This window comes from Macaca fascicularis, chromosome 1 (genome assembly GCF_037993035.2).
Source record: "Macaca fascicularis isolate 582-1 chromosome 1, T2T-MFA8v1.1".
Taxonomy (NCBI): Eukaryota; Metazoa; Chordata; class Mammalia; order Primates; family Cercopithecidae; genus Macaca; species Macaca fascicularis.
Genome location: NC_088375.1, coordinates 18,054,924 through 18,078,753, shown reverse-complemented (window position 1 = coordinate 18,078,753; position 23,830 = coordinate 18,054,924). Strand labels below are relative to the sequence as shown.

At 47.5% G+C, this 23,830-nt stretch overlaps 1 protein-coding gene across 2 annotated transcripts; it reads right to left on the bottom strand.

Moving 5' to 3' along the window:
- Positions 1-4,759: 4,759 nt before the first annotated feature.
- Positions 4,760-23,210, bottom strand: FAM89A (family with sequence similarity 89 member A). 2 transcript variants are annotated; one of them, XR_006697872.2, is made up of 3 exons: positions 22,878-23,210; positions 22,199-22,447; positions 5,800-5,936 (listed from the first exon to the last, which is right to left on the bottom strand). XR_006697872.2 is itself a non-coding variant. In XM_005539790.4 (2 exons), exons 1-2 carry the CDS (start codon positions 23,166-23,168, stop codon positions 5,673-5,675), a joined length of 555 nt encoding a protein of 184 aa, XP_005539847.1. In that variant the 5' UTR covers positions 23,169-23,210; the 3' UTR covers positions 4,760-5,672. The 2 variants fall into 2 exon arrangements, 1 of the variants encoding a protein (XP_005539847.1); XM_005539790.4 differs by lacking the exon at positions 22,199-22,447 and having other exon boundaries at positions 4,760-5,936.
- Positions 23,211-23,830: the final 620 nt, after the last annotated feature.

Sequence of the window (23,830 nt, the reverse complement as noted above, 5' to 3'; positions counted from 1 at the left end):
CCAGCCTGGGTGGCAAAGCAAGATTCCATCTTAAAAAAAAAATATATAGAGAGAGAGAGAGAGAGAGTCAGTGTCTCTCTCTCTGTTGCCCAGGTTGGAGTGCAGCGGCACAATGTCGGCTCACTGCCACCTCCACCTTCTGGGGCTCAAGAGATCCTCCCACCTCAGCCTCCTGAGTAGCTGGGACTAGAGGCATGCACCACCATCCCTGGCTAATTTTTGTATATTTTGTAGAGAAGGTGTTTTGCCATGTTGCCCAGGCTTAGATGCCATCTTAAATGGTCTCCTCTTTCACCCTTTCTCCCTAAGCCCTACTCTGACATCTCATCATCCTAAGGGCAGGAAAAGAAATAAAATGAAAGGTGAGGTTATTTTTCCTTAACTAGAACAGAACTGATCAAAGTTGTTGAATCCTAATTTCCCTTCTCTTAGAATGTGCCCTGGGGGAACTGGGGAGAGCTGTCTGACTGTATGGTGACTGTTCCTTTTACCGTGCCTCTTTCTAATGAAAGTACCCCTCCCACCAAAATCTACTTTCCTGATATAATGGTTTCTGGGGCTCCATTCCTCACTGAGCTTATTAGAGATTCTCTATCTTGGAGACAGAATGGGAAACAGGAAGATGGAGCCATTGAGCTTCTGCCTGAAATTGAGGACACATAATTTTCCAGTTAGCATTTACCCCGTCCTCTCCTCGCCTCGGGCATCTGCATCCTAGGCTATAACATCTTCCTTACTATTGTTTCATGCTTTTATTTTTGCTAAGATTGCTTTGCTGGCCTTGCTCAACATTTTTTGTTGTGGTTGTTTCTTTTTTTGAGATGGAGTCTTGCTCTATCGCCCAGTCTGGAGTGCAGTGGCGCGATCTCGGCTCACTGCAACCTCCGCGTCCCGGGTTCAGGCGATTCTCCTGCCTCAGCTTTCCGAGTAGCTGGGACTGCAAGCACCTGCCACCATGCCCAGCTAATTTTTGTATTTTTAGTAGATACAGGTTTTCACCATAGTGGCCAGGCTGGTCTCGAACTCCTGACCTTGTGATCTGCCCGCCTCGACCTCCCAAAGTGCTGGGATTACAGGTGTGAGCCACCGCACCCGACCCTTGCTCAACATTCTATAGATGCTGAGCTTGTGTAAGTTCTCCATGGCAGTCAGGAGAATTAGGTAGGAAGCTGGGTTTTCGGAACTTGTCCTTACTTTACCAGTGGCCAGAGAAGTTGGGAGGACTGAGGCATGGTGGAAAAGTAATGCATTCCTATCACAATTGGCTAGAAGAGAGGCATCAGCCAGGCTGTTTGGTGAAGCTGTTTCCAAGGCTCACACTAGGTGGCCGGAAGACCCACACTCCTGTAGCTTTTTCACCCATGAAATCGTCATCAAGCAGGGGTCAGCTGTTCATCAGGGGCAACTTCCAGATGTTATCTTCCAGAGGTTATCATAACCTTTACTACCTCCTAATGGAATAAATCTCTCTGAGCTGAAAGTATACTTAATCATGAAGACAAGAAGACTGTACATGCTTGGAGGTTTCGATTTCTAAAGTTTTCTTTGGGCAGGAAGTTGACATGAAATGGCCAACTCACCCACAGCGAGGTGACTTAAGATGCTGTAGAGCCTCCCCATTATCCACACGCTTGGCGTATACTGCTGACAACAGGCTCTGAAAGAAACTAGGCCTGTCCGCATAGAAGTCAGAGCAAGATTTGATTTCTTAAAAATTACACAATAAATCATTAAATAGTAAAGCACTGTCACATAAGATTAAAGGGTTATACCCAACAATCTCTCTAGATTTGTCATATTGCAGCACTTGCCTGTGCCTTATGTACATGGAGCACAAACTGCATCTGAGAAGGAACTCTAGCTCTGCCTGTATTTAGCCATGACCTTCAGCAAATCATTTAACCTGTGTTTTCATGATAGAAATGAAAATGTCCGCTTGAACCCGGGAGATGGAGGCTGCAGTGAGCCAAGTTCGCACCACTGCACTCCAGCCTGGCAACAGAGTGAGACTCCATCTCAAAAAAAAAAAAAAGCAATGAAAATGTTTTATGAAATACAACACTAGACATAAAAGTCTGTGGAGGGGAGTTTGATTATGCCACTCTGTCAACCTTCTCACTCTTCCTCGTAAAGAACTTATCCATCTTCAAAGCTGACTCAGATGTTATTATGGTAACACTTAACCATATGGGTTGGGGTGTTTGTGTAACTGTCACATCTGCCCAAGGCTCTTCATGTTATTCTTGGTGCCTGGACCAATGTGACCCGGAGAAGTGCTAAATTAAATATTAGTTGAAAAAATGGTATCAGCCTAGGTTGGGACAAATGAAAGCGACAAGTCAAGTCGATTAGTTGAATATGAATTCTACTAGGGACATAGAGGAACTGCACCTTATCTGTGGATTGCAAGGCTTGAATTATTAACAATTCTGGGTTCACTGCACACATGCTGTAGAAAGCTACAGAATCTTTGCTTTGACTACTATGTACTTTGCCTCACATAATAAATCATGTTTTTTTCAGCTTTCATCAGTTAATGTGGGATGGCCTTAACATCTCTCTGTTGGGCACTGAGTATAACCTCAAGAATAGCAGAGAAAGTCCCACTCTGAGCTTAACGATATGATTTATACCAGGTGGCAATAAAGGACAATCGTTGAATTTATTTTCTAATCCCTTGTGACACCTTTTGTAAAGAAATTATACTACAAAACATTTTATAGTTTTGTAAATATTAAATTCCTTGCCAAGCTGTATTCACATTATACTTGGAGTAACAGTTTGGGGTTATTTACGTGTTTTAAGTGGAGTATAAAGAAGTGTGGTGGTTATTGTATACACGTGCATCTTCATCATAGGAACGAGGAATGTGCTGGCCCTTCCCAGCAGCAAGGCAGAGGCCCCTGGCCTGCCTCGACTCATTCCGCGTCTAACTCTGACAGACTATCCAGCAATAGTGAGAAGAAAGCCCCAAAACTCAAAAGCACAATGAATCACTGCAGTTCCAGAACAGCCCAGAGGCAGCAACCCAGGGAAGGGAGCCATTCTGAACCATGAGTTCCCCCAAGCCTGAACTTGTCCTTGGAGCTTCACTCCCCTGCTATTGTTGACCCATTCTGAGGACTGGGGTCTCCTGACGATGCCCGGGGGCCCGCTCTTGCTCAGTGCTGAAGGAGATCCTGGTAGCCCTCTACGAAGCAGTGGTCTCCAAGTGCTACGCACTGAGCCGACAGAAAGCTGCTTCCCAAGCTTTGTGCAGAGGAATCATCGGAGGCGTCTTGTTAAGAGGCAGGGGCTGATTCAGCAGGGCCAGGGTGCTTTGAGATTCTGCAGGTCTCATCTACGCAACACTTTGTAGTGTTCTGAACACAGTGCTTTGAACACTATGTAGCTGAAGGACTGTATCGCAACATTTCTGCACATTAGAATCACCTGGGAGGCTTCCTCACTCCATAGAGGTGCCCACACCTCACTCCTAATTAAATCCAGACTAGGGATGCGGGGTGCTGGAGCCCAGGCATCAGTATTTTTCTTTTTTTTTTTTTGAGACGGAGTCTCGCTCTGTCGCCAGGCTGCAGTGCAGAGGCATGATCTCGGTTCACTGCAACTTCTGCCTCCTGTGTTCAAGCGATTCTCTTGCCTCAGCCTCCCCAGTAGCTGGGACTACAGGCATGCACCACCACGCCCGGCTAATTTTTGTATTTTTAGTAGAGACAGAGTTTCACAATGTTGGCCAGGATGGTCTCAGTCTCCTGACCTTCTGATGGCGCCTGCCTTGGCCTCCCAAAGTGCTGGAATTAGAGGCATGGGCCACCACGCCCAGCCCTAGGCATCAGTATTTTCCTAAACATTCCCCAGGTGATTCTTAAAGTGGGCAGGTTCACGAACAGCTGATCTAAGGGTTCAACTCACTGTAACCATGGAACAGCCTCAAAGAACAGGTTCCTGCAAGTGACCCAAACTTAACTCTGTTGGTCTTAACTGCTTTCAATTTTCTTGTCCCCACTGACCAGTTATGTGCTGAAGGCAATTAATTGCCGCCTTTCATTTTACCTCCTTTCAACAGAGGAAATAAGCAGGCATATTCTTCCTTCCCTGTATCTCACCCCAGTTCCTGACACAGGGTGTACTTGACAGGTTAACACTGGGCGATGCATGACGTTGAGATGTCTTCCTCTCCCTAACCTGAAGGAGGCTCTAGTGAGCAATTATCGCACCAAAAGAAAGATGAACGAGTTTGCAGCATTCAAAGACAGAAGAGTGGCCAGGCATGGTTGGCTCACGCGTGTAATCCCAGCACTTTGGGATTACAAGGCGGGTGGATCACGAGGTCAGGAGTTTGAGACCAGCTTGGCCAACACAGTGAAACTCCGTCTCTACTAAAAATACAAAAATTAGCTGGGCATGGTGGTGGGCGCCTGTAATCCCAGCTACTTGGAAGGCTGAGGTAGGAGAACTGCTTGAACCCAGGTAGGCAGAGGTTGCAGTGAGCCAAGATCGTGCCACTGCACTCCAGCCTAGGCGACAGAGCTAGACTCCGTCTCACAAAAAAAAAAAAAAAAAGAGAGCACTGAGAACCAGCTGTAAATGGTGATCTACTCTTGCTAAAATGATTCCTTAAGCTCAACAGATCAACCTTCTTTCAAATGCATTTAGTGGCAGAAAAACAAACTAATTTTCTTTCATTATTTGGACTCAATGCATTCAAGTCATGAAAGTTGATTATTTCAAACTCAGAATAAAGTAACACACGACAACAGATAGTTTAGCATTTTATCCTCATTTTTAACCTACAAAGTATAATGTTCTCATAAAGTATTTTAATAAATATATTAAGGCTTAAGGTAATTACTGGTTTGAGTGGAGGGTGGTTTGCTTTCTAGCACACTAGTTTACATTCAGAATCTTAAAAATGAAAACATTTGCCATCTTACAGTGAGTTTTACAGAACATTGGCTTGCCTCAGTTTTTGTTTTTTGTTTTTTTCACTATTCAACATGTCTTTGTATTATCTTCCTTCCTCTTGTAACCTCATAGACAAAGAATGATATAAATTTTTGGTTGAAAAAAGCCAGTTGATTGGGGTGACTAGAAATGTGAGCTTTTTCAGTAAAAAGCCTTCACCGAATCACTGGGCAGTTAGTAATGCAGCTTACAAATAAATAAAGCTGAAGCGAGAGGCTTAAAAGCTCATTAAACAGCAAGAAAAGCTGCAGAGCATATTGAGGAAGGGAAGCAGTGAAATGGTGGTTCTAACACATCCCAAACTGGAAGCAAGAACCCTAGCACAAAGAGGACTGGAATACTCTACCATCCACAAGGAAGCAGCTGGCTACAAGCCACCTCACACAAAACACCCACTGAGGCCTTTCACCGAGATCCTCTTGTTATATTCTCACTATGAATCCCCAGCAGGTGCACCTCAATAGAAAGGTGTGGAGGATACTGCTGAGGACCTCTAGGTCACCTAAGCAAAAACTGCTGCCATCAAAGCAGACTGCCACCATGCGTCCGCGGAGAACTCCCTGCCTACAAATGAAACTGGTAGCACTCATCCCCTGTGCCCGAGGACCATCCAAAACGGAGGTGCTTTCTTGCAAGAGAAGCAGCAAATGCTGACAGTGTGTCCAGTATGAAGGGCTTCCCAACAGTCACATCCCTCCCAAGACCCTCTAGATGGACTCCAGAATCCAGTCGCCGCTGGAGAGGGAGGAGACAGGCAGTGACAAGTCCCGAGGAGGGCCTCGGTCCCTCCTGTCGTGCAGGGAGTTCTGCTCCTGGAAATATTCCTCCTCTTCATCGAAGAAGCCGTTCTCCAGAGCATAAGTGCAGTCTGGGCTGGAGGCTGCCTGGCACACCCCCTTGTATTCCTGAATCGACTCGTAGAGACTGTATAGTTGGCAGAGCAAGGACATGTCCAGCTGGCGGAGACCAACCTTGAGGGAAGGGGTGGGGAGGTAAAAAACAAGAAGTCAGCACTTGAGTTTAATTTCGGTGGAACACTCAGCCGGCAATCTGCGCCTGCCAGCACATTCCTTCCACACGGTGAATGATTCAGAGCATCACTCGGATGCTTTGGATTTCCAGCTTTGAGAACACCTTAATTGTGTTATGCCCACACCTCAGACGTTACTCAATGAGTCCAGGGAGGATCGCATCTGTGAGGCAACTAGGTCAGCCTGCAGAATTTACCCTGGCCCTCCTGAGCACGCCTGATGAAGCAACAGCACTGCACATTCTAGTGGCCCCACCTGCTTTCACTTTGGACGCCAAGAAACGAGTGTGTCACCTTCTCTCCCAATTAGACTCGGAGAAGACCGACATTGGCCTTCCCTGCTACTGTGTTAGGATCTGAGCGATGCAGTCATTCTCAACTCCCAGGGGCAACAGAATGCCCCTTGCCGGCGACAGCAGCTGGCCAATGTGACATCCCCTGGAGCACCCACCTCTGTGTAGCTCAGTGGTCAGAGGTTACACTGCCTCCCTCTCCTCCAGGCAGGGTCAGTCTTATCCCAGATGGTTCTGGGATCCCTCACCAGAGTAACTGACTGAGTACGAGAAAGCCCTGGAAGATGAAGGGCTCTACAGTGCCTCCTGAAAACGAGCCCCACAAAAGCAAGCAGCAAAAGAACAAAGAACATGTATAAAAGTCATATACTTGTTTATCTTCCAGTTCTTCCCTTCCCCACCACCCATCCCAGAGAAAAGAGCAGGATCAGAACAGGAAATGCATCGTTTACACCAATACCAAAGAGAGAACAGTTAAGCCACTTGGAAATGCAGCATAGAACAGCATCAGCGCCTCTTAACCTTTAAAGTGAATGAGAACCACCCGGGGATCTTGTTCAACAAGCAGACTCTGATTCAGTGGGTCTGGTGCCACTGGATGGCTGTGCTTCCACCAAGCCCCTATGGTGATCCCGGGCAATGCTGCTGTTCCACAGACCCTGCTCTGAATGGCAACGGGAAGAAACTCAAGAAGACACCAGGGGACCTGCCTTCAACTTCTTGGCCACTGAGCAAGGCATTTATCACCTTCATCTCAGTGCCTTGGTTGATGGCAAAATGGAACAATAATTTCTCTTATGGAGCTACTAGGGAGATTCAGTATCAATCCATTCAATAAACAGGGCTAATGCCTCCTGGGCTAAAGCACTAAAGATGCATGGGTATGTGCATGTAGAAAAGCATACAGAAAGTGTCAGAGGATTTACAGATTTTATAATTACCAAAATGACTCATTTACCTAGCAATAAGATTTTACACATAAGACAGCAGGGCTTTCACAAAAGGAAGCTGAGGCCTGGTAAAAAGTGTTCATCTTGTAAACAGATTGGGTGTTAAATTCCAGGTTTATTCTTCAAATCCTCCAACTACTCTAAATTGCCAAGTGAACACTGGCTGTCTCTCTCCTACGGCCTGAATAAACCATAAAAATCAGAACTATGTTTTATTACATAGCATACACACACACACACACACACACACATTTAGAGATGGGGTCTTGCTTTGCCAACCAGGCTGGAGTGCGGTGGTATGACCATATAGCTCACTGCCACCTCAAACTCCTGGGCTCAAGGGATCCTCCTGCCTCAACTTCCCAAGCTGCTGGGACTACAGGTGCATACCACCATCCCTGGCTAATTTTTTAAAGAAATTCTTTGTAGAGATGGGGTCTTGCCATCTTGCCCAGGCTGGTCTCAAACTCCTGGGCTCAAGTGATTTGCCCTGGCCTCCCAAAGTGCTGGTATTACAGGCGTGAGCCACTGTGCCCAGCCTTCAGAGCATCTTTCGCTAAGACACTCGAGAAGACTTCCAGATAGAGAGGTGGGTTCTGTTGTTACCACAACTACTCATGACACTAGAATCTCTAAATTTTCTTAGGAAGAGACCTCAGTCACAGGTCGGGAGCGTGGTCTCCAGGCCCAGCTTTGCCATCCCCTGTGGCTTGGTTGAGGTCCCGACCCTCTGCCAGCCTATAAAATGGGGGACTTTGGCTGGCTCATCTATGGCTAGCTCAAACACTTTGTGACCCTATATAAACTGTTGCTTCTCTGTCCTAAATGAACTGCAAGCAAAAGAGAGACAGTTTCCAGGGCTGTACTCAGAGGGCAAACTTCATTCAATGGCATCTCAAAAGCATACCTTGAATAGGCAAGCAATGGGCAACTTAAGAGATGCCCAGGCCACCACACCCTAGGGCAGACACCACTGCTTGCTTTTTTTCTTGATTAGAGTTCGATAGGATGTGTGTCTGTCAAGGAGGGAAACAGCATATCTGTCATTTGTGTTTTAAAAATTATCCATAGTTTGGGAATTTTCTATTGAAAAAAAGGAGAGACAGGGAAAGAAAGAAGGAAGAAAGGAAGGAAGGGAGAGAAGGAGGGAAAGAAAAGTCAGTTTAGGAATTTTCTATTGAAAAAATAAATAACACAAAAGGTACCCAGATGATACTGATGCCCAGTTCCAGCAAAGAACCAGTGATCTTGACACAAATATCTTTCTGATTTTCCTGGGACACTTATATTTATTATCCTGTAAGTTTGGAATTTCAGGCCAGCCGAGCAGAAGAGCACGGAATTAAAAGTGCAGCCTCGGAACCTGCTTACCTCCCTGCCTGGGTTCAGATCTTGGCTCTGCCACTCACCAGCTGAGAAATCGTGGATAAATTGCTCAGCTACTAAAAAAAAAAAAAAAAAATCAATAGCCTCTACTCTCATTGTTGTTATTATTTCCACGGTTTCTCTTCCACTCTGCTAGCAGGCAGACTCGCCTCAGGAAGGAGCCGTAGGTGCAGCCAGGCTCTGAAAACAGAAGCGCCCCGTCCCACTGTGTTCCTCCCGCTCCTCTCCCAATCCAGCGCTGAGGTGGTACATGAGAAGGAGCCAGATGGTCACCTTCGCTCAGAAGACAGCCAGCACAGTCAGGCAGGGTGACAAGGTGCCAGTGACACTGCCTCGTGAGGAAGGGGAAACTTTCAATTAGGAAAGGACTTGGGATATCTTACCTCAAACCCCAAAAGGAGGACCTTCCAAACCAGTGCGCTCCTCTCCAAACCAATACGATTATTTTATACAAAGTCAAAGCCTCCCAGCCTGGAGGCCCCACAGAGCGCTTGATGCTGGGTGTGATGGCTGGGCATCCAAACAGATCTAGTTTCACTCTTTCCTCACTACCCTTTAATCTGAAGGTCATTTACTTTCCACCACCCCTATGCCCTAAAACAAAACCCAACCCTGTCTTCTTCTCTCCAAGCTAAATATCTCAGGCTCTTCCACTATTTTCATTATGACCTCCTGCCCACTAACCACCCGCGGCCTTTGCTCTAGACTTGCTCCTGTTTTCCAGGATTCCTCTGCAGAATGGCATCTGGATACCATCAACATGCCCCAGGAGTCTGACTCGGCCAGCTCTGACGTCCCTATCTTTTCTAGGATTTAATAAAAGAAATATTAACTTTAATCAAGAAAGCCACGTCCTCTTGGAGGTCACATCAGTACGTGCTCAAAAATCATGGAAGAAGTTCATCTGGAATCCTAGACCTACTTCCCTGCTGAGCCCCTCTGACACCAGCAGAGTGGGTAAATCCAAGACGCAGTTTCTCACCCCAGGAATGAATCACTGGAAACACCTAAGTAGCAGTAGGCACCCTGGTATCAGAGCAGGTCTGATTTTCTCCTTCCTAGGATGGTTTGAGGTCGGCCCAGGTAAACACAGGAGCTTGAACGCTTCTAGGTTTCAAAGGCTCTGACTCCCCCATGACTCCATTCCAGCCAGACACCTGGCTCCAGGCTTTTCTCCTGACAGTGCCATTTCCAAGTTATTCCCAGGCCCACCGAGGTGACGCACCCGGCAAGGAGTGGAAAGCAAAGAGGATCTCTCCCTGGACACTTCTGCACTGTAGCACCCAGATGACTCACAAAGCTGCCTTGTCATCAGGTGGAACACTGGACTAGAAAGGAATTCTGACCCGCCTAGGAATACAGCGCAGCCCCGCACACACCTATTACCCAACCCAACACATGGCAAAAGTTCAGACGGATTTAACAAGGATTAGACGCACACACATACATATGCACGCGCACACACACGCCTACACACGTCCCAGCCTCTCAATGCCACTGCCTTCAGGCACCAGACTAAACTTCCTGATTTACCAGAAATCCTCTAAATCAGCTCGGAGGACATGAGGTAAGTCGCTGCACAGTAAACCAAGACTTCCTAGCCCGGGCCCCTCTTCCTCAGCTGTGGCGGTTTACACAGCAACACTTACGTTTTCTAGAGGGAGGCGGAAGATCCGTAGCCAGCACTCCACCATCTGGTCTGACTGTTCTTCAGGCTTATGCCCTTGACTCCCAACCTGCACAGCCCAGACTGTCCCCCACTACACCCCCATCCCCACTGCATCTGTCAATGCTCCTCAACCACCTGCCCTGTACCTGATTCCCTCCACTCTTCAGACTGTGATTGGTTCAGCCAATTCGTTCACCCCTTCCCCTCGCCCTCTCCATCTGTCTTAGGGCATTTACTCCTCTTTCTGTGATCAGTGTGTACACGGGTCTTCTCTCTCCTGACACGGGACAAGCTCCATGAAGGCAAACACCATTTCCCTTTTGGATCTCTCAGTACCCAGCCCAGAAACTCACAGAGCAGACAGGCAGATATTTGGTGAATCAGTGACAACGCCTGGCTGCAGAGATCTCCGACACCCTCCCAGGGAATACGTAGCTGCAGAAGTGGCCTGGCAGTGGGGTGGTGCTGGCACCCACAGACCTCCGGCTGCATCCCTCAGGCAGTCACAGAGGTGCAGGCTGAACGGGCAGCCACCGAGTGCCCTGCACACCACCAGGTGTCCCCGTGGGAAGCACCAGACTACTGAGTCCTCGCGTGCCTCCCACCACATCGAGGGCCAAAGACACCCAACCAAGTTTCCTCAGGAGCGCTCTTCAGACAGCAGACCTGGCGGTCAATCTCTCTACACCAAAGGCATGTGGGTCTTGGTTGCAGGAAGGGGAGAGAGTGACCATCCAAAAGGACTTGACTGTAAGACATGGTTAAGTCACCATGAACAAGAACCTCTCACCCTTCCAGAAAAAGGAGTGGCTGGGGAGCCACCGTGCAAGCCACCCTCGGAGCAGAAGCAGCCTGCATCTAATGGTGCGTTCCCGCATGTCGCTGGAGGACGGCTGGTCTCCACATTCACAGCTGGATTCAGAAAATACAGCTCTCTTTTGAAAGCACACGTTTTGAAAATGCAGACAGGCTCATTTAAGAAAAACATGGAATGCTCAAACCCTGCAATTTGTGGTCCTTTATTCTCTACTTTAAATTCAAGAACAATCAGCAGCTTCCATGGCTGTAAACTGCGAGTGCAGGTCCTTCCGCTCTCTGTGCAGGCTTCCTGCTTCCTTCCTGATCATTCACTCCTCTTCTCCCATGCCCAGAGCTCCCCTCCACCCCTCCCGCAACACACGCAGGTGGCCCCGCAAGCCACAGCATTCCCAACAATGGGACCAAACAAGCCCAAACCACCCTTGAAACTGCTTCCTTTCACTTGGAATTTTCAAAACAGTAGGCTCCACATACAAATACACTTCAGACAGGGCGGTGGCTCCCAGCTGGGTGTTAGGTCACTGAAAGCCTCTGAGTATCTCTGGAGGCTGCATGGGAGACAGAGTTCTTCCTAACTTAAAGAAAGGACAATAGAAACATGACCACTAGGAAACAAGGCTTAAAAGATGAGAGGAACCTTTCAAAGGAAATTTGTGTCGATTTAAACCAAAACACCATGAAAAATGTTAAGTTTTTTTAGAAACCAAAAAACCGGCAGGTGCAGATTATAGGCTCACGCCTGTAATTCCATCACTTTGGGAGCCTGAGGCAGGAGGATCTGCTTGAGCCCAGGAGTTCCAGGCCAGCCTGGGCAAGATGACAAGACCCTCATTTCTACAAAAATATTTTAAAATTTGGCTGGGCGTGGTGGTACGTGCCTGTGGTCCCAGCTACTTGGGAGGCTGAGGTGGGAGGATCACTTGAGTCCAGGAAGTTGAGGCTGCAGTGAGCTGTGATCGCACCACTGCATTCCAATCTGGGCAACAGAGCAAGACCCTATCTCAAAAGAAAAGAAAAGAAAAGAAAAGAAAAGAAAGGAAAAGAGATGACAAAGGCCTTTGCCTAAGACCATCTAGTCAGTGGCAGAGTGACACCAGGTCTGCAGGACTCTGAAACGGGTGCTTTGACCATCACCCTGCACTGCCTATGCAGGGAAGATGAAGAGACAGGCCCCAGACTCAGCAGTGGTATAGCAGGCTGCTTGGATCACAGGCAATTTTTATTTCTGGCTTTTCTGAATTTTCTAAGTTTTCTATTATGAAAATGTATTAACAATGAGAAAACTTTCACAGTTATCTTTTAGAAACACAATGAATGAGTAAGCATATACAGATGGCTCACAAATTTATTTTAAAGACTTGGTAAATGCCCCAAATCTAATCACAATGTCTAGTTTATATCCACAGGCCTGGACTGTAATTGAAGAAAGCAGAGATCTAATCGATTATAACCTGATTTCTGATAAAGGATGTGTTGACTGAAGGATGCTGCCCTTCATACTGCTTAGAAAAAGCCAAAGAGAGACTTCATCAGTGTTGATGCAGTTGGAGACGGCCTATGAGCTCAGCTACCCAAGCTTGACAGAAACACCCTGAAGGACTCTCAGCTTCCTGGTGGGTTCCAGCTCTGTGCTCACTAAACAGCTTCTGATGACGTGGTCTCCTATGTAGCCTTCTCCTCCCAATGGGCAGAAACACACCCATGTCATTTGGTCAGCTTCATCCCCTGTTAATATTTCAGACCTGCCAAGCTGAGGACTAGACTCTAAAGAGCCATCAGGATTCAGAGACAGAAGATAAACCAGATTGCATGACTGTGCCTCCAGATTAAGCCCCATTAAACCCAAAGCACATCCCACCTCTACACTTTTCAGGAAACTCCTCTACCAGGTAAAGCGGTTTGGGTTGGATTTTCTGCTAACTTACAAGTGAGGGCATCCACACTGACACGGAGCCAGTTCTGCAATTTAACAATTCTCAGAAGGACATTCTTGTTTATCTCTAACCTAAACTAACATTTGTACAAACTAAGCCCATTTCCTCTTGTTCTGTCCTGGGAACAGATGAAAAAAAGCAATTGATCATTTTCTTTAAGAAATGTCTTTGTACATTCTTTTCTTTTTTTTTTTTCTGATTGTAAAAATAAACACTCTAATTGTATTCTAATTGTATTAAAAATTCAAATGGTTCATAATCATATGAACCAGTTCTCCTTAATTCCCTGTTATAAAACAGCAGACCTCAAATGTTTTGGTCTCCAAACACTCTTAAAAATTACTGAAGGTTCCAAAGAGCTTTGGTTTATGTGGGTTATACCTATGAATATTTACATTACTAGAAATTAAAACCGAGAAAATTTAAAATATGTATTAATCCACTAAAAATAATAAACCAGTCAGGCATGGTGGCTTACACCTGTAATTCCAGCACTTTGGGAGGCCAAGACAGGTGGAGCACTTGACCCCAGGAGTTCAAGACCAGCCTGGACAACATGGTAAAACTCTATCTCCACAAAAAATACAGAAATCAGCTGGGTATGGAGGCATTTGCCTGTGGTCCCAGCTACTCGGGAGGCTGAGGTGGGAGGATCACCTGAGCCTGGAAGGCAGAGGCTACAGTGAGCCAAGATCTTGCCATTGCACTCCAGCCTGGGCAACGGAGTGAGGTTCTGTCTCAATAATAATAATAATAATAATAATAAGCCCATTACATGTTAACACAAATAATATTTTCATAAATCTTTTTACATGTCTGGCTTATCTGGTTCTGCATTTGGTCCTTTGTGACGTGCTGTTTTGGTTGAAGTAAACGAAGAAAATCTGGCCTCACACAGCTGTATAACTGGGAAAGGAAGGAGTATTTCAAGAGCCTTTTCAGACAATCGTGGATATTCCTCTTTGCTACTGCCCTTTAGTTGATTGTTGTTTAGTGTGGAATTTGGAACTATACCAATGAAATGTTCACACTCTATTACATTAAAACCCATCAGTCTTGCACGTTGAATGGATCTTTTAATATCAAGCGTTAGTCATATGAAAAAGGTGGAAAATGGATTTAATAAATTATGCGGCATCTTCCAAATGTTGGTACATTTTCTTACACAATAACCAAAAAGTCACATTTGTCAATATCACCATCATATAATTATGGACCCTCTGAAAGAATCTTGGGGGCCCCTAGGGGTCCCCAGACCACACTTTGAAACTGTGGTTCTTCAGATATCCACTTGTAGTAGTTTAGCATATATTCCTCAAGGCACTATGCACACCCATATGGTTTCTTCTCTACTGTTACCACATACACAAAGTCAGGTAAATACTGTTTTGTAACTTTACACTGTGAACATCTTTCTATATACATATATAGTTACCATATTATTTTCAACAACTGTACAGTATTCTATCACTATTATAAAAAAAATCCTGCAATACACATCCATGTACAAGTGCTGTTATCCACTTGTGTGGATGCTTCTTTAAGATATACTTGTGAATATGAAATTGTGGGGGACAAGGAGGACAAGAGGAGAAGAATGCCCGAGGCGCATTTCCAATCCCGGGCCTCAGATCCAAAGCAATGGGAAAATGTAATGGGAAGAAAGATATTTACCAATAAAGTGATTCAATTTGGACTACTATTCATCACAAAATGATTTTATGTTTGTATTGGTATAAAAAAAGTCAATAATTGGCTTTAGCTGTATGAAGATTTAACAGTCATACTGCAAACATTTTACATCGCTTTTGTGACCTAAGTTACACATATCTTAAAACTATATTGCAATTCTGCTTTGCTATTTAATACAAGGCCATTTTAGAGTTTTTAAAAAATGCAATTACAGGGTCAAAAGACAGGCATACATATTCAATTTCAGAGGTATTACCAAACTGCGCTCAAAAAAACCCTGCAGTCCTTTACACCCACCCCACCCCCCAGCAATGCATGAGGTTTACTTCTCCAAACCCTCACTGTGACAGGATCATGCTTTTCTATCTTTGTCGGTCTTGGAGGTACAACATGATACCTTATTGTCTTAATGCACACATCTGTGGTTATAAGGGATGTTAAACACCTTGCCACTGCTCTTTTAACAGCGTTTAACTTGGATATTTTATATCCAATTTTAATTGCAACTGAGAGTCCCAAAGAGCTTTTGTTTATGTGAGTTATACCTGTCAATATTTACCTTATTGGAAATGAAAGCTGAGAAACTTTATTAATCCATTTAGGTGAACCAAGTCACCGACCTAAGAATACACTCGCTTTCACGTGCATCTCAGTCACCTTCTTCCTCAGCCTAGGCTCTCCTGGCTGGGACAGGCCTGGGGTTCCCCAACAATTACCCCCTGACTAGAGAGCCCTGGGCAGAGGACAGAGGCCCTCCTTTCTCCCCAGATCCCTCCTCTGGTCAAAGATGGTGCCTCCCTCCCGAATCCTTGAGACTCAGAAAGCGCACACCTGCAAAACTAGGCCAGCTGATGGCTGTCAGGGCCAATCAAGGAAGTGAACAGAGAGTGCCCACCAAAACGGGAAAGGCCACATGTCTTAATGAATTTCTGTAGACTTCTAAAGCAGGCTAAAGGTTTTTCTGTCTCCAGAGTTCCTGGGAGACGGTGACCATCTGTGTTAAGTGTCTGTGGGGAACGAGCCACAGGAAGCCACGGGCAGCCTTTACGAATCCTGTCTAATCATCACTTCCAAACATCAGGAGCATGTGGGCAAAGGCCAAGGCGGCCAGGAGGCCAGGGCTCCATATGGGGAATGACATTGGCAAGGGGGGCAAATATCTGAGCAGCCAGCCTCGGGGCTCGCTTCCTGAGTATGGAGTCTGTGGTCTGCCTGGTTTCCTCCACGGGATTACGAAAAGCTTGGTTTTTCCAAGTGGGGGGTAAAGCCTCCATGGAGTTCCTGCAGCCAATCCCAGGGCAAAACTGTGAAACTTCCATCTGCAGCTTGGTGGGAGTGAACTGCAACGGGGGCATGGTCCCCTTCTTGAACCCTCCCTAAACATCCTTGCCCACCTGGTCTCAGGGGACTACAGCCATGTCGGTGAGGCCAGGACCCAGAGCAGGGGAGGCACCAGTGTCTGCCAGGCACAGAAATGCCGGGCCTACAGCTCACTTGAGGCTATCTGCAGATGAAGAGGTGCCCACACTGCCAATTATTGGGGCACATTTACATTTACACTGAACAGATGCATACCTTTAAACAAAAGGGAAAAAAGAAGAAGAGTTGTAAGATACTTGTGAGTTATGAAAAATATCAATTTATAGTACTTTACAGGTAGGTACTGTAATAGAGCAAAGTTTAAAGTGGTATTAAAAAAAAAAAACTTTCAATCCTTTGTATCTTCAAATCTTGGGACGAGAATTCTAACCTCACTTGGAGATAGCACCAAGTGAACGAAGCCAGGCAGCGACCCACACACTGCCCTTACTGTCCCCCACTTCACACCAAAGACATGGGCAAGCTTTCATACACACAAACCATTAGATATTCTTTTTTTAGGTTTTGCTTTTATAAGGTGGATACTGGGATGGGGTCAGGAAAAGTACAGGGTAGCAGTGGCTTGAAAATCTTAATAACTGCTGCAGACAGCCTAATTTTTGATGAACTGAGCCCAAGAATAGCAAACTTGTACCCTTCTTCCTTTCCTGCTTCCCATTCTCTGCATTCAAGGAATTCACAGCAACTAGGTATAGCTGTGAAGTGTCCTTGGGGACACCAAGCATATTGCTTGGTGACAGGCCCCGCACCTGTGCCCAAAAGTTATGACAGAGCAAATTTCTTCTATAGGCACCAGAAAGAACCACAGGGGCATGAGGGGTAAAGAATATTGCCGGCCAGGCGCGGTGGCTCACGCCTGTAATCCCATGGGAGGTTGAGGCGGGCGGATCACGACGTCAGGAGATCAAGACCATCCCGGCTAACACGGTGAAACACCGTCTCTAATAAAAATACAAAAAATTAGCCGGGTGTGGTGGCGGGTGCCTGTGGTCCCACCTACTCGGGAGGCTGAGGCAGGAGAATGGCGTGAACCCGGGAGGCGGAGCTTGCAGTGAGCCGAGATCGCGCCACTACACTCCAGCCTGGGCGACAGAGCGAGGCTCCATCTCAAAAAAAGAAAGAAAGAATACTGCCATGGCCAAAAGGGCCCTTTATGGCATTTAATTCTCATTTTCCCAATAAGAGATTTTAGCCCAAAAAAGTGAAGTGGCTTATCAGAACTATATCACACAGTTTATTAACACCAAATTCGAGCTTTTGATCCCTGATTCATGTGCTTCTCTAGTCTTAAAGGGCTTGCTAAAAATGCGGATTCCTGCCAAGCACAGTGGCTCACGCCTGTAATCCCAGCACTTTGGGAGGCTGAGGCGGGCAGATCACCTGAGGTCAGGAGTTCGAGACCAGCCTCACCAACATGGAGAAACCCGTCTCCACTAAAAATTCAAAAAGAGCTGGGTGTGGTGGCGCGTGTCTGTAATCCCAGCTACTCAGGAGGCTAAGGTAGGAGAATCACTTGAACTCGGAAGGCGGAGGTTGCAGTGAGCCGAGATCGCGTCATTGTACTCCAGCCCTCCAGCCGGGGCAATAAGAACGAAACTCTGTCTCAAAAAAAAAAAAAAAAAAAAGGCAGATTCCTTCTCTCAGCTTCTGATTCCACTAGAATGTGCCCCTGAAATCTGCATTTGGGCCAGCAGCCTAGGAGATTCTGGAGCTGGCAGTCCATCCTTTGGGGATCGCTGTGCTAGACTATGCTAGTGGAAAGACCAGTGAAAACAGACAGTATTAAAGGCTGCTGGACATTCCCAATCTCCTCTGACCAATGCCAATCAAGAATGCTGCACTGGGAGCTAATCCTCTTATTCCAAATGGCACTTCGTAGCCTGACTCAATCACAGCCTCTTAAAGACTGAAACTTCCTCTGTAAGACACTGGTTTCACATTAAGGATAAGGACTGTACTCCACTGGGGTGTCAGCTATTCCAGCTAATGAGCTGGAATCCAGTTCACTGGACAAACTCATTAGGCATTTAGTTGTTTCAACTAAAATGTAGGAAAGCTAATTGTTACTGGTTTCACAAATTCAACTTCTTTTTTTCTTAGGTTCGATTCTTTACACAGCATTGCAATTTGGGAATTCAAAAGTTCTGTGTGGATGACTTCCCACTCTGCACAGGTGGGAGACCAAAATAACTGATAGTTTAAAGAAAAAAAATGAGGCAAAGAGATTCCAAATCAAAGCTACTAGACCTTGCTGCTGACCACGGGAGCAGCTGAACCCAAGAATCCCCAGTTCCTCGAAGCTCTCCTGCCCCCAGGGCCGAGGGTCTTTGTGTCTCTACACTCTAGTGTGACTTCTGGTTACCTGTAAGGCTGATGATCTAACCTCGTACAGGTGCTGGGAAGGGCAGTCTATGTAGAAATCTATGCAAGGACTGGTGTGTGCCAGGGGTCCCAGCTGACACCCAGTCAAGGACATCCTTCAACCACATGCAAATATTTTAAAGGCCAACCAAGATCTCGTTAGCCAAGCTAGCCATCAGCTTAGCAGATAAAAAAAATCTTTCAAATTGTGGGACCCTTGAGGGCAAAATATTTTTAAATAGAAGGGGGTCTGCAGTATATATCTACTACATTACCCCTTGCTCCTTTTTTGCAAACTGTCCTTTCTTTAGAGAATCCCCAGTGTCTGATTCCATCCACATGCTCACACCATCTTATTAAAATACAATCCTGTCCTTGTCACTGTTGGCTGGCCCAGGCTGGCCAGGCCACCCAAGCTAGGCCAACTGGCATCCTTCCACAGTATTTGCAAACTGCAACTAAGCAGCATGGCCAAAATTGAGGGGGGCCACTGTTAGCGGCCAGGTTCCAAAATGGAGGAAAGAAACAAAACAGAGGAGGAGGGGAAGAGAAGACCTCAGTGGACTTCCTAGGTTCCCCATAAGCCCTGGTTCTAGTCTGTCTCTGTATACATCCAGCCTACAAGATTCTCCTTTTGCAAAAGCTAGTTCAGACTAAGTTTCTATTACTAATATACAGTCTTTGGTCATGAAAAATGAAAACTAGTCCAAACTAAAGCAATTCTTTTTCTGTAAAGACACCCACATCTACCAGGTGTGATAAGCCCCTTAACATCTAGATATTTCCTATTCACCCTTAAAGTGTCCACAGCACTTTCTAACACACACCCAGTAATCATCTCTTAAACATGATCTAAAAATATTCTCTGATGTAAAAATAATCATCATCAACTTTTTCAAAGGGACTTTTTTGGTCTATAGAGCAGTAACTATCTGTGTGACCCTTGAAGCTTTCCAAATGGGCCCTTCTCGGGGTGGGGGACGAGGACTTACGAGTAGTGCAGAATTTCACAAGGGTTACTAGAACAGGAGGTGTTGAAACTTGGAGCTGAAACCACAACTCTCCAAGCAGAGGAGGGCACCAGCAGTCATGGGACAGACGCTTCTCAGCCCTGGACTCCAGCTCTCCCAGGTTCCACCCTTGGCATCCTAATGGCCTCTCCTCCCATTGAGACTGTATTACTCCCTCAGCTCCAACCATCTCTTCCACCAGTTATCTCCAGCCCAAAACCTCTCTTCCAGCTTCCAGCTCCACATTCTGAAATGTTTAACATGCTCTTCAGCTGATGTGATGACAAATTACTTTCCTCCCTAAAGCAACCACTCCTCCTGACTCCCCAAATGCTACAGTGAACCCCACTTCACCAGTGATTATTAGGCTTCAAAACCTTGCTAACTGCCATACAGTGGTATACGACACACTCACTGAAGTCATTATATCTTGACTGGGAAAATATTTGCAATGTGCGGCCCAAAAAGCAAACCAAAATATACGTGATCAATGTGTTGTATGTATGTGTGTGCGTGTGTGAGTGCGTGCGTGTGCACAGACAGCAGACTGCAATGGTTAAATAGGGTTTTGGAACCAAACAGACCTGGTACGGTCTGTGACCTTAAGGGAGTTCAACTCTCAGCATCCCATTCTTTAATATAAAACAGACTTTGAGTATCTATCTCATGGAGAATTTATACAATTAAATAAGATACTATATGGAAAGCACTTACATTGCACCTAACAGAAGATATCCCAAAATATTAAAAGTGATTATTTCTAGGTGCTAGCACTGTAATTTTTAATTTTTTGCTTGGCTGCATTTTGCATAAAAAAGCTTAAAGTTATCTTTGATCCCCTTTTCATCATCTTCCCTGACTCAGTAATTCCTCCAGCTTCTGCTTCAGAAAAGTGTCTCCCACATGAGTCTTGTTTCACATTAGCAAGGCCCTGCCCTGCTGGGGACTCCATCACCTCTCCCATGAACACCTCTCATCTTCCCATTGAGCCTCCAAAGTCCAGCTCTCCCTCCTGCACCCTGCTGTAGAATTCATTTCTTCAAAGTCCAACAGGGATAGTACCATTCTCCTGCTGAACACCCATCCTTGCTACTCAGCTTCCCAGAGTCCAGTTGGTCAACCTGCCCAGCCCCTTCTTGCTCACATTTCAAACTGGGGCACTCCCATTTCAAACTGGGGAACTCCCAGCTCCACCTCCGCAGCTGCCTTCCTGGTGCCTTTTTCCCTTGTTGAAATTCTTTCACCTTCTGAGGTCTTCCACACCACCCTGCTCCCTGTCCCTGCTGGAAGTTGTCCCTCTTTCTATGCTTGCTTTAAAAAATAAAAATAAATAAAAATTAAGGCATTTATCACTTTCTGCCATGACATCTAGTTATGTCTCCTGCCACAGATTTGACCTCAGGCCTTCAACTTAAACAGATCAACACAAACTATTCTGCAGATATCTCAGAAATGAACTCCCAGTTCTTATTTTGCAAGGCCTCCCCAGAGGGAGTCTCAGCTTTGTCCACTCAGACCCCATGGTCAGTAAATCAACTAAAAAGTTGAAAGATTCTCTGGGCAACTTTAAAGGCCTTGTGACATTTCTTGAAAGGAACTTGTCAAGGCCTGCAGCCATACCTTATCTTTATCTCAGCTAAATACCAGGCAGACCAAAGATGGCTGTTTATTTTTCTTGTGCTTCAAATAGGCTTACAGAGAGCTCTGGTCCAAGGCGTAATTATACGGATGTGGTTGTGCTTCAGTCACACCAGAAGGGACCTGGAAAAATACTTTTGGGAATAGCACGTTGACTCCCAAGCCACCATAGCAAGACTCCAGAGCATGTTTATAAACCACAGCTTCACAACAGGAGTGGCCCTGAGGTTTTTCCATCTCTTGCTCAAGTATGGAACCTAAATAATCAAAAGATGATCTTCCTACTTCACCCCCGTGGTTCTGCTATGTCCAAGTTCAGACTGTGAACACACTACGTGTAGATTTATCTAATTAAAATGCAGTTCACCAGCTGTGTGATGCTTATGTCAATGAATGTTTTTTAATAAATTAAAAACGGTTGGCTTGGAATTTAAGTGGTTCTGTAAGAAGCTTAGAAAAATCTTTTCAGTGAGAATTGGAAATCACTTCAATGCCAGCTACAGAGTAGGAAGACAATATCTCTTTGATTGAAAGTGTTAAGGCTGCTTTCTGAATTCAATTAAGTCTTAGTTTTCAGAACAGATAATGCTCCTGAAAAAAAGTATGCATACTCTGAATGTTTCTAAACAATATCTTAAATGCACTAGATGCATATTTAAAAGATTCCTGTAACAATTTCTTTTTTTTTTTTTTTTTGGCAAATTTAGTTTTGGGAAAAGGCAGCCTTCCTAATGTTAGATTTCCTTAATAATTTATCCATAGGGAAAAGAGACAACCTGGACGAGGTGAATGGAAAGGGAGGCTTTTAAAAGGAGGGAATTGGGAGGAGGTGATGGGGGCCAGTAACATGGCAGAAAAGAGGAAAAGTTTTTGTTTTCTTCTTGTCTGGCCTATGCCTGGCCGAGAAAGCTGGGGAAAGACTCGCTGTTGCCTAAACCCCTGCCCTTGTCCTACTTTTAGCGTCACCCTAAATCATGTGTGTTCTGGTCCACAAACAGCTAATGTACTTCCCAAGCACAGAGAAACACTGAGCCCACGGTTTGGAGCTCAGACACAAGGCGCAGAACTCACATGGACAGCACCCAGACCGGGAGGACAGCCACCTCCCACCTTTCTCAAGTGGGTTTGGGCAATCAGCTTCTAGGGGCTGAGGGACCGGGCCGTCTCCCTCGCCCGGGGTGCGCGTCCGCTTTCACAGCCATCTGTGCGCCGGGGCCATCCCACGGTAATCGGATCATGGACGCGCGGCCTGGGGCGCCGGGGAGGGGGCCGGGCTGTTCCAATCTGCTGTCTACACTGGCGACGGACAAAAGCTGTCCTCTTCGTGGTAGGAAAACGCAATCGCGTTAACCCGTTGGGCCGCTGTGAAAGCCTTTCCCCCACCAGAAAGGTCTGTTTCACTCGAGGAGGGGTGACAAGGCCGCCCCCGCCCCCGCCCCCAGGCCAGGCGCGAACCCCGCACTGCGCTTCCGGGCGCCCAGATTTCCGAGCCAGCGGGGCCGGACTGAGGGCGCCGGGCGTAAGAAAGCCGCTCTCTGCGCTGGGGCCTCTCCCGCGGGGGGTCCCAATCGTGGGCACGGGGCGCGCGAGAAAAAGGGAGTCGTTGGGAGAACGGCGCCGCAGCCGGGGGCCCAGGAGCCCGAAAAGGCGGGTGGGCGCCGGGACTTCCGGACAGAGCGCGGTCCCCGCGAACTTTCCCGGGACTGCAAGTCCGACCGGGAGGAGCCCCCGCTCGCGGAGCCCCACTCACCATCTCCTTGCGGAGTAGCGCCAGAGCGGCGTCCAGGTTGGGAGGCTTGGCGGGCGGCGCTGCCGCCCGGGCCCCGCCGCCGCCCGCGCCCCCGCGGCTCAGCTCGTCCTGGATGCGCGACTTCTGCGCGTACAGCCGCTCCAGGTGCCGCCAGCCCCCAGACGCGCCGCCGCCCGACGCCGAGTGCAGCAGCCCACTCAGGCTCTTGGGCAGCGGGGGCAGCCCGTCCACCCGCAGCCCCCGGACCGCGCCGTTGCCCGTGGCCCCGGGCGCCGCCCGGGCCCCACTCATCGCGCCGCGGCCAGGCCACGCGCCCGCCCCGCTGCCCCAGCCCAAGGCTTCCCCCGGCCCGCCCCCTTCCCGGCGGTGCCCCGCCCACTTCCCCTCCCTCGCCACGCCCCTCACGGGCCCCGCCCCCTCCCCTCGAGGCCTCTGCGCGGGCCCCGGGTCCGGGTGGCGTCCGCGTCCAGCAGCCGGGCTCGCCTCCACCTGAGTGCCCCCCTACCTCTGTGCCCCTCCAAAGCCTTAATTCATCTCCAACTCCACGTGCCTACCCTTTAACCCCCCGACTCACCTCCAGCCCCGTCACCACTGTGCCACTCCCTAGCTCCGAACCCACTCACCACCCCCGCGACCCCTAGCTTTCCGGTTCACCCCCCACCTGTCCCCACCTCCTCTGTGCCAACCCCCAGCTTCCCGGCTCACCCCAGCTCCGCCCCCACGCCCTCTGTGCCACCCCCAGCTCACTGGCTCACCCTCAGCTCCGAACCCACTCATCCCCACCCACCTCATGTTTCCGGCTCACCCCCATCTCTGTCCCCACCTCCTCTGTGCCACCCCCGCAGCTCACTGGCTCACCCCCAGCCCCGCCTCCACTCCCTCTGTACCACCCCTCAACGCCCCCTCACCTCCAGCCCGGCTCCAGACTCCCCCCCTCACCTGCCAGCGCTCCT

Excerpts from the sequence above, each read along its gene's own strand:
- FAM89A (XM_005539790.4), bottom strand. The coding sequence starts at position 23,168 with ATGAGTGGGGCCCGGGCGGCGCCCGGGGCCACGGGCAACGGCGCGGTC. Across the intron at positions 5,937-22,877 it reads CGCTACTCCGCAAGGAGATG|GTTGGTCTCCGCCAGCTGGA; the intron begins GTGAGTGGGGCT and ends CCTTCCCTCAAG.